This window comes from Anolis carolinensis, chromosome 1 (assembly GCF_035594765.1).
Source record: "Anolis carolinensis isolate JA03-04 chromosome 1, rAnoCar3.1.pri, whole genome shotgun sequence".
NCBI lineage: Eukaryota > Metazoa > Chordata > Lepidosauria > Squamata > Dactyloidae > Anolis > Anolis carolinensis.
In genome coordinates this window covers 209,458,339-209,468,954 of record NC_085841.1, presented here as the reverse complement: position 1 = coordinate 209,468,954, position 10,616 = coordinate 209,458,339, and the positions used below count along the sequence as shown (strand labels likewise).

Sequence of the window (10,616 nt, the reverse complement as noted above, 5' to 3'; positions counted from 1 at the left end):
ATGTAATACTTGTGTGGCGTTATTCTCCAATGTCTGTGTACTTTGTGGTTGCCTTTGTTCCCTAGAGAGGGAAGCTTTTGCAGATGAGAAAATCCTCGGTACATCTTGAGTTCCTGCACCAGATAGTAGCAGTTACTGGATCAAGGCAATTAAGACCTTCCCCTTGCTAAAGTGTCTATTATCAGAAAGAGTGGTTGAGACTTAATCATTGTTGATATACTTTGATCTTCCAGTTTTTTATTGATTACTTTTCCTAGTGATGTTAACAGATTTACTGCTTAACTGATTGCTTCATTCTTAAGCCAGTTAAATAAAACTGGAAACAGTTAAGTCTTTCAGGGAACTTTATCTTTCAGAAAATGTCACTGGGACTACTGGTGTAAAGAATACATTATCACATTCTTAAAGACTCATGAGCTTGGGCGTGTATTCTACAAAAACACACACGCAATTGAGGTGAGGAAGCAAGTGCATGAAATAAGATAAGCTTGTAGTCACACGGTCAAAAGTAAAGCAACACCAGCGAGAATCCACTTTGCTGGCCTTTCCTTTGTTTTCAGGTGGAAGGTTGACACATAAGTGGAACCCCTTAGTTTTGTTTTATATACAGGGCATTCATATATGTTTCTTGTATCTTGTCTGTCATGAGGGATGGCTCTCACAAATACAACAGGCATTGCTTGTGTTGGGGCTTTCAGATAAGCTTCAGCTATGTGTCCCCCTTGAATATCCCATTGAGCACCTGTGAACAGTAGAAAGTACAAATTAATTTCAAGATTACCCTTCTGTTCCCTCAGGGGGCACATTTTTCCTTCATTAATATCTGCTCATGTTGGTCCCTAGATTGATACATTATGCAAGTTAAATAAGCACACTCAATATCAGCATTTCTCAACTTGTATTTCTTCAATTCTATGATGCAGTTTCCCCCATATAAATACTTCTTAAAAACTGTGCATCCTCGAATTGCAGGTGCTGTTTTATGGTAGTGCTAAAATTAGTGTGTGTGTGGGGTGGAGTTATACAACTGATGGGGTCTTAGAATTGAAATACTTCCAGAGCAGGTCCACCAGAAGTTGTGATTTGGTAAAAGCCATTTTAGCTGTAGATAATTTAAATAGGGGTTCTCTGAGATCTGAAGATTATTTCAAACATTCTTACAGGGTAAAAAGGTTTACAAAGGCTGGTCTATGCTGTCCTTTAAATTGAGAAACCTTACTTACATTTAAATTAGCTTTTTTGATTTGCAAGATCTTTAGGCAGTACTATACAGTATAGTGACAATATACGAGGAATGAATGAAAAGTAATGGCTCCACCTTCGTAACTCCTCAACAGATGGCATTACTGATATGCAGCATGTACTGGCTTGTTCAGTAGACTCCTCTACAGTTCCATGTGGCAGGAAACCTTAGCATTGAATGGTTGTGTTGTTAAATTGTGAAGTATGGAACCCTGCGCAGACGGTCAATGCGACTCGAGCAACGTGCAGTCATTGAATTCTTGACAGCAGAAGGTGTCACCCCAAAGGAAATTCATCAGAGAATGCAAGCTGTTTGTGGTGATTGTGTTGATGTGAGTACTGTTTGTCATTGGGCGAGTAGGTTTAAAGATGTTGAGGTGGGAACATTTGACTTGCGTGACAAAGAGTTGGATGTCCTGTGACAGCAACCACCGAGTTTCATAAGCAAAAGGTTGACATTGATTCAGGACAATCATATCACTCAGAAATTTCAAGCATAATCGGCATTTCACAAGAATGTGTGGGTCACATTATTGCTTTGCTTGGCTATCGGAAGATCTGTGCACGATGGGTACCAGGATGCTGATGCTTGAAATGAAAGCGCACAGACTTGAAATTTGCCAGGAGCTCCTGTCGTGTTACAAGAATGAAGATGACGCCTTTCTCCATTCAATTGTGACAGGAGACGAAATGTGGGTACACCATTACGACCGGAGGCGAAGCATCAGTCAATGGAATATTGACACAAAGATTCGCCCCAGAAAAGGAGTGTCGACTTCTTCCGTGACGGCTTCAGAAAACTTGTTCATCATTGGCAGAAATGTATCCAGTTGTCTGGTGATTATGTGGAAGAGTGAATAGTGGTCATTCAAGAGCACATTCTAAGAATTATTTCTGTGTTTGATTTATTAAAATATTCCCATCCGAACCCAAGTAACGAAGGTGGAGGCATTACTTTTCGTTCAACCCTCGTACATACTGTCACAGGCTAATCTTTAATACATTAGGGAGGTATTAATAGGTTCGAGTGAATCAAAAGATGTATATTTTTCAGAAGATTCTTCCGCAAACCTCCATCCCAAAACCCAAGTCTTAAGAGAGCAAACATTCAAATTAAGACTTGGCAACTGATATTTCTGCATCCATAGAGCATATAAAGAGTAAATGTTGGGAGTGGGTGGAGGAAGGAAGTATGGCTGGTTTGCTAAATGAGCATATTGTATTGCATTCCCCAAGAATGTTTACTGGGATCAGTTATCTCTCTCCACTCAGTGACCTATGGCACCTCCCATTGCAGCATAGACATTTTTGGCATGGATCCCAGAACTGTGAATGGTTTTTTTAAGTGAATATTGAGACTACAAGAGATGCTTGGGGAAAATACTTACTCTGAACTGGTTTAAGAAACAATGAAAATTTGGTAGCACGAAAGAACTGAAGGAACACCTATCTTTTAATTTGCAAAGCTTCTGAAAATAGTTCCTCTATTTTAAAGTTTTTATATCTTGTCCCATTGAGAAATTTATAGTCAGCTTAAAAATAAAAGCTTTTCAAGCCATCATGTTAAAAGTAATAGGAAAACCTTTAATCAAAGCAGTATTGGTAATGCTTACCTTCCAGATACAGACCATGAATGTATGCCCCTTCTCTAGCTGGCTGCTTAAATTCCTCTTTATGTTTCTTGGTAACATCTACTGTTCTGCGCATCTTATCCAAAGGCCACTCATTTTTATGGGTGAGGCTTTGCATCACAGCTGAAATAAGACAATAGGAAGACTTGGCTGAGTGAAGGGAAAATGATAGGAGACTACCCCATCATGCAACTTATTCTGATTAGATAGAACTACACTGAATGGGCCAAGTGTTCCAACCTGATGTCTGGTCTTTAACTTTTTAACATCCAATAACCCCTGAATTCAACAGCAACAGAATGTCATCTGCAGAAAACTCAGGAGGACTTCCAGAAGTCCTTTAGATGCTTGTTGCAGCATATCTAGCTAGAGAAAAACAGTGGCATGTGTCTCTGCTGATCCCTCTGTTCTCCTATGACAAAGAAATCCGGTTGCCCTCCCTGTCTACAGTTTCGGTGCCCATGGATTCAACTATCCACTGCTTGAAAACACATGGATAAAGGTAAAGCTTTCCCCCTGACATATAGTCTAGTCATGCCCAACTCTGGGGTTTGATGCTCATCACCATTTCTAAGCCAAAGAGCAGGCATTGTCCATAGACACCTCCAAGGTCATGTGGCCGGTATGACTGCATGGAGCGCCATTACCTTTTCACCAGAGCGGTACCTATTGATCTACTCACATTTGCATGTTTTCAAATTGCTAGGTTGGCAGAAGCTGGGGCTAATAGCAAGAGTTCACTCTGCTCCTCGGATTCAAACCACCAACCTTTTGGTCAGCAAGTTCAGCTCAGTGGTTTAACCCGCTGCGCCACCAGGGGCGCATACACATACACATTCCAAACGACAAACTTTGACCTTGCCATTTTCTATAAGGGACACCATGTTTCTACATTATTCTATATCACAGATCTGACCAGCCAGAGATGTTGGTATCCATGGTGGTCCTGGAACCAATCCATAGTGAATAACAAGGGCCCACAATTGTGTTGTGGGCAACACTGTATCTCTTTAAATATGGGCTGCTGAATACAACTGGGAGATATAACTCTACAAAGATGTAACTATGCTCAATTTCCTGAAGTCTCAAAGTCTATGTCCTAATGTGGTAGAGTGCTATCTACCTCAAGCCTTTGATTTGTCCAAAGCACCTTCTTGAATCCAAGTGTATAAATCACACTAAGCACCCTCCTCTTCGTCCCATGGTTTTCATTGAACAAAGCTATTATATTTATGAAAAATGAGTATTTTAGCTTTTTTGCAATTGCAATCCCCTTCATTTTTCTGTCAGCCAACAATATCCCTTGACAATTGACTCTTCATGTTCAAACATTATTGAGTGGGCCTATGATACAAATACAGTAAACTCTTTGCAGAATAATAATAATAATAATAATAATAATAATAATAATAATAATAATAATAAAATCAATAGTCACTGACATACTGTGTATTAAGGAAAATAATTGTTTATGGCACACAGCTTAAGCTGCGCTGGTAATCACATTGAAAATACAATATTTATTCATTAGATCAAATTTAATGAAGCCTCTTGGCAGTAATTATAAAAATTACTGTAGCAGTAAATTACTAATGAGTTGTGTGATGTGTTTCCTACCTGTGAGGAAGGATTGCGGGTTAAAAAAGCCTGATATCCAGACAATGCTGGGGAGGGCAAGATCTTGAGCCCAGGAATCGAGCTCCCTGCAGCATAGGAGCAGGTCGTTGTACCTTGGCAACACCAGAAAGGATAAAAAGGAACACTGGAATTAGGTGGTTGGAAAAGACCACAGAAATGGCTGGTATGTGATGACCGTCACCCCGGCTCTCAAGTTGAATTGAAAGCGCAGCGGAGAGTTCCGCAGATCACTCGCCAAAGGAACGGGACGGGACCGCAGCAGACTATTATTAAAAGATCTTTTTTTCTTCACTTTCCCCTTCCCTGAACTATGTAACAAATCCCCCAATAAAAGTAGCATTCATTTTAACAGTAACACTCTCTATCTGGTTATTTTGTATCTTTCTCTGACTCCTTCCTTTGCATGCAATTTCTCTCTCTCTCCCGTCCCTTTAACTCCAGCTGAGGTTTCTCCGCCATAGATTAATATGGCGGATGATACAAATCGGCTCATATCTCTATCAAAATTACCCCTAGAACGCTCCTCTTTTAGTCCTAACCCTTTCTAAGGCTCCTGACTCGAAGACAACCAGCGGAACCGGAATCAGTCCAGTTTTCGGCACCTCAACAGCTGATTGTCAAACGGGACCGACTGCTCTCTTCCAGCCTTATCCCGTACTTCCCTCTCCCCGCGACTCGCGGAGTGGTTTTAAGAGATCCCTAGCCCCTTTCTGTGAACTGGGGATGGGGAGATCGCTCTCTCGCTGGGGAAACATAGTTCTCCAAGAACCCTTACCCTCTCTACAGCTGCCAGGGGGTGCCCGGACGGGTGCCCTCCACGTTTCATTCATACTTTCATAATTTTATGAAGGAGAAGAACACTCTTCCCCAGACCTATCCCTGGACTTATGGAATCTTATATTTCCGAAGACTATTACCCACATGTGCCCCTTCCCCATGCCATCTCTACGAATTTCCTTCCATCACAGATGAACTCTTTTCCCTCATGTATCCATGAATTTTCATATTCTATGTACCTGGACACCCTCGTGACCCACTGTTGTATGAGTTTCTGATCGTTGGGCTAACTTCATGAATTGTGAAATCATGCTGCTAGAACTCCACTTCTATATTGGGTTCCCCAGATGTTGTAAAACGCGTTCTTATCAAATGTTTTCAATTGTTTATATCATCCATGATTCCCCTTTATGCAATGTAACCCCCCTCTATGAATTTCCCCCTTACTTCCTTGAAATCCGTCTATCTGCCTATATGTATTTGTACTCTTTGGGATCCCCGGAAATTATGTGTTTTTCCTAGCTGAGTTTATGTTCCAACTTTATTTTAATTTTCATTCTATCCCATATAATTGTCAAATCATGAAATCAAATGGGAAATATTATGACCCCAACGTGAACCCTAGCCCCCATGATCCAGACCTCCCTTCCCAAAAACAAAAGGATAATCTGCCACAGTTTAATCCAATCTCATTCCGATCGCATGGACAGTATAGGGCTTGAGTCAGCAAATTCCTAAAGGTGATTCGACCCCAAGGCAAACATTGTCATATCCCAGGCCAGGACGCCTCAGGAAGGCACCCTGTGGGGCCCGTCAATGACGGCTCATCACCACCCTTCTTTACTTCCCCCTGACACCCCAAGGCATATCTAAAATCTGTGAACGTGACAGGACCCCGGACATCCTTGATGGGTGCCATTAATTCCTTTAGAAATCGGCCGGGCCAGGATTAATCTGATATTTCCTGTCGGGTCACGTCATTGTTTCAATAGCTCCCGCCTCCTCCTCTCTGATTGGCCCGAGTGGGGACAAAAAGCGGCTCCCCATTGGGCCAGCAAAGCAAGGCGGGAAACGAAAGCCCGCCTCGTTCAACCTCCCAGCCTATCCGCGATCAGATGGGCGGGGGAGCGGGGCGGGAAATTCAAAGGGCTGTCAGACCGAAACATTGTATAAATATGGCTTTATTTGAAACATATGTTACGCTAGTAGACTGAATGATCGGTACTAGTGTCCTTTTCAGCTGAATCGCTCAATAAAGACTCCTTGGCGGATTTTCCTTCATCTTTTGCGGACCTTCTTCATTTCGGCTTCAGGTCGTATCTCGGCTTATATTCTCCTTTTGGCTTCGCCAAGGTCCGTTCCCTCAGGACCGGGTCGGGTCCCTCTTTAAGGGCCCGATCCCCTAAAACGCGGTCGACAACATATGCACTCCCATAAATACAATTGGGACACTCTTGTTATTTGGGCTTCTGTTTTTTGTTGGTCATTGTTACAGATTTGATAGTTTTATTCTCTGTTTTGTATTGCTAGCTAGCATGTGGCCTGGCTAGCTGTACAGAATAAAGCCTCACTGAAACAAAGAAGTACATCAAGGGTCCTGTAGCTAACAGGTTAACTGCACTGTGCTGCATTTCAATATGGTTATTTTGTTCTTGTTTGTGGCTTCTGTGCAGCCCCACTTAAGGAAACTGCTCTTCCCCAAGCCATCCTTTTGATCTTCCTATAACGGGTATCCTCAAACTGTGACCCTCCAACTGTTTGGTCCTTCAACTCCTAAAATTCCTGACCATGTAACAACCTGACTAGGCCTTCTGGGAGTTGGAGGCCCAAACAGTTGGAGAGTTGCAGTTCGAGATGGCTGTTCTAGAACATTTCTTGACTAGAGTTTGTGAATGTAATGAGCTATACAAAACACAATAATGGTTCAAAACATAAGTAGTACACAATATGTATATTAGAGCATCAGTCCTTTGGTATATAACCAAAAAGTATCTAACTCAGTATTATAAATCAAACAAAATGATATAAGTCTCTGCAGTCCTAAAAGGATTACATATTATTACGCCAATTTGCTAATGTGTATGTGTATGTGTGAAAGAAATCCCTTGGAAGAAATCCTTGCAAAAGTTGGTTTGCAAAAAGAACTCTGCAGAAAGGGAGCTCAGCTCTTTTGCAGAGGCAAGCCACGCCTCAAACAATGTATCGAGTTTGATTGCAGGTGGCTGGGAATGTCAGTTGGGATTTGAGCTTGCTAGAGAGAGCATTGGGAAGAAAGGCTCTCTAGCTACTATGCTATATATATTGATGCTGATTGATTAGTTATTGATCTTATGCAACTACATGGACATTGTATGATTGCAGAACTGTTTTGTATTTCAAATCTACAAGCAAGAGTAAAGTTTCCTTTGTTCATTTCTATTCCTCTGCCTGGTCTGAGTCTTTTGCACATGGTGTTATCTGGATGCTACTGATTCCACTATACTCTCACCTGGCAACACATATTTTGTACTACTTATGTTTTGAACCATTATTGTGTTTTGTATAGCCCATTACATTGTTTAGAATAGACATCTGTGTTTATCCAATAGTAGAGTTTGTGAATGCCAAGTGATATCCTCAAGAGGCATCTGATTACATCATCAGCAGGGTTAAGAGCAGAACCTTCCTCTGTGTTGCACATATCTATCCTGAACAGGTGAAACTCTTGAAAATAAAGCAGTCCTTGTCCATCTTAAGTACAGTTGGTTCTTCTTCATGGTGCTTCTGTAGAAATCACACATATGGGATTTTCCTTGCACCTGTGCAGCATTCCAGAACCTTCTAGAATCTCAAATGAAACATTTTGGCAGAGGCCCCGCCCACACTCCCAATAGAGTATATATAGCCCAGTGGGTGGGGCTAGCCTTAGTTCCTTTTTTCCGCTGTTCAGTCAGCAGTTAGGAACCTCTCTAGTGTCTCAGACTATTTCTCTAGCCTCTGGTTTGAACTTGGACTGTCTTCAACTTTGATTGCCTCTCTTCTACCCATTTGACTCAGAAAGGACTTGATTACCCTATTTCATTGCGGATTGCCAGGCCAGTACTAAAGGCTTCCTTTTTCAAAAAGTGTGCTGCGTGTGGAGGCAAGCTCCCTGAGGCAGATGGTCACTCCAAATGCCTTCTATGCCTCTGGGAGGCTCACAACCTGCAATCTTGCCATGTTTGCCAGGGCTTCACTCCCCAGGCATGGAAGAATAGGAAATCCAGGTTAAAGGCACTCCTGTATGAACAGGCGTCCCCCCCCCCCCCCCGGGGCCTACTCCCCCTGAGTCCTGGCCGAACCCTCTGGCCGCAGAGGGGGTTGATTCCACCGGCCTTCAAGCCTGCCGCCACCGGAGGCTTTACACGGCACGAGCGAGGAGGTCCCCCCTCCGAAGAGTCTGGGGCCATCCGTGCGGCACAGCTGCTTAACCGCCCCAAGGAAGGGCGAAAACGTACATCCACCGGTAGCTCCTCCTCCCCCAGCCTGGAGCTGGTCCTTGATTAACAAGAAATCCAATTGCTAAGTTCAAAGAGAATGACACAATCCCAGTAGCAAAATTTCAAAACCATTATGATTATGGCTACCACACACCAGTGTTCAGCAATGATCAAGTAGCCTTTAGTTCTGAAAAGATATGTTCAACTGCAGTTTATTCAGACAAAGCCACTTATGAAAGATCTTCTCAGGCAAAAGGGAGAGAAAATCAGATCCTTCTTTTAGGAATATTACTCCTCCAATCTTTTGTAACAATTTAAATAACATTTCAATATAAAATATACTTTCTTCCTCTTGGCCTCAACATAGCTCACAATAATATTTTATATGAGATGATAAAAGTTAAAGAAACAATTAAAATCATCTCATTCAGTTAAATGTAGTTTGGAACAGTTGGATCTCGAATGTGAGCATAAAAACAATTAAAGGAAGAATCAAGAATGCCAAGCAGAATACAGTTCAATATGGAAGGGGCTACCATTGAAAAGCCTTTGTATGTAACATCCGTCAACCTGATGAATATGATTTTCATAATCTAGATGTAAATCCAGATCCAGCCCCCGCTCTCTCCCAAATAAAGAGGATCAAATATATATGCTACTTGTATCCAAAAATATTTTTCTCCCAAATAAATGCTGCATTGATGTCACACTTAGTCTGCTGTACTGGGCAGAACTGGGAATATCAGTCTCTTGTGTTTTTATTTGCAACTACAAAATGAGAGAACTAAGTGAAGAATTATCCATTCCAGAATTAAATATTTCCAGATATAGGTACATGCCAAACTATATTTCTTTGTAGCTAAAGGGTTGCATAGACTTATTTCAGTAATGGTTAAAGGAGCCTCTGGTGGCCTAGGGGATAAAAGCCTTGTGACTTGAAGGTTGGGTTGCTGACCTGAAGGCTGCCAGGTTCGAATCCCACCCGGGGAGAGCGTGGATGAGCTCCCTCTATCAGCTCCAGCTCCATGCGGGAACATGAGAGAAGCCTCCCACAAGGATGGTAAAACATCAAAACATCCTGGCGTCTCATGGGCAACGTCCTTGCAGACGGCCAATTCTCTTACTCTAAAAGCAACTCTGGTTGCTCCTGACACGAAAAAAAGTAATGGTTAAGACAATGGAAACAAGGTTACTTGGATATGTTTAAAATATTGTCCAGCAGATTTTTTTTCTTCCCGTTTCATCTTGGGCACTGGAGCCCCTGGTGGTGCAATGGGTTAAACCCTTGTTCAGCGGTTCGAATCCGGGGAGAGCGAGTGGGGAGTGGGGACATGAGAGAAGCCTCTCACAAGGAAGGTAAAACATCAAACATACAGATGTTCCCTGGGCAGTGTTCTTGCAGACGGCCAATTCTCTCACACCAGAAATGACTTTCTCAAGTCGCTCCTAACACAGAAAAAAAAATCTTGGGCACTCTCTCAGCTTCAGAAGAATGCAATGGCAAACTTTTCCTGAACAAATGATTCAAATGATTCCTTTAGACCAAGCGTCCCCAAAACCTTTAAACAGGGGGCCAGTTCATGGTCCCTCAGACATTCCTTGGACGTTGGAGGAGCAGACTATAGTTTTTTTAAAAAAAACTATAAACACTGAACATATCTTATTTTGAAATAAAAACAAAACAAAAAGGGAACAAATATAGCCTCAATATTAATAATCATTATCATAATAAAAATAATTTTGACAGAAAAACAAGAAAACTCATGGCCATTCATCATTCACTGCACCCTTGCAGTGATGTTGACCGGCTATATCTGCCTAGAAGATCAGGGGGCAGAGGACTCTTACAAGTAAAACAGGCAGTCAAAGA

At 42.0% G+C, this 10,616-nt stretch overlaps 1 protein-coding gene across 1 annotated transcript in view; it reads right to left on the bottom strand.

The window, feature by feature from the left end:
- Positions 1–331: 331 nt before the first annotated feature.
- LOC100566766 (dynein axonemal heavy chain 11) overlaps positions 332–10,616 on the bottom strand; it is a 371,602-nt gene continuing 361,317 nt past the window's right edge. Inside the window, 3 exon segments of the mRNA XM_062961877.1 lie at positions 332–742; positions 2,856–2,996; positions 4,491–4,603. Coding sequence (XP_062817947.1) covers positions 495–742; positions 2,856–2,996; positions 4,491–4,603 — 502 coding nt within the window. The 3' untranslated portion in view covers positions 332–494.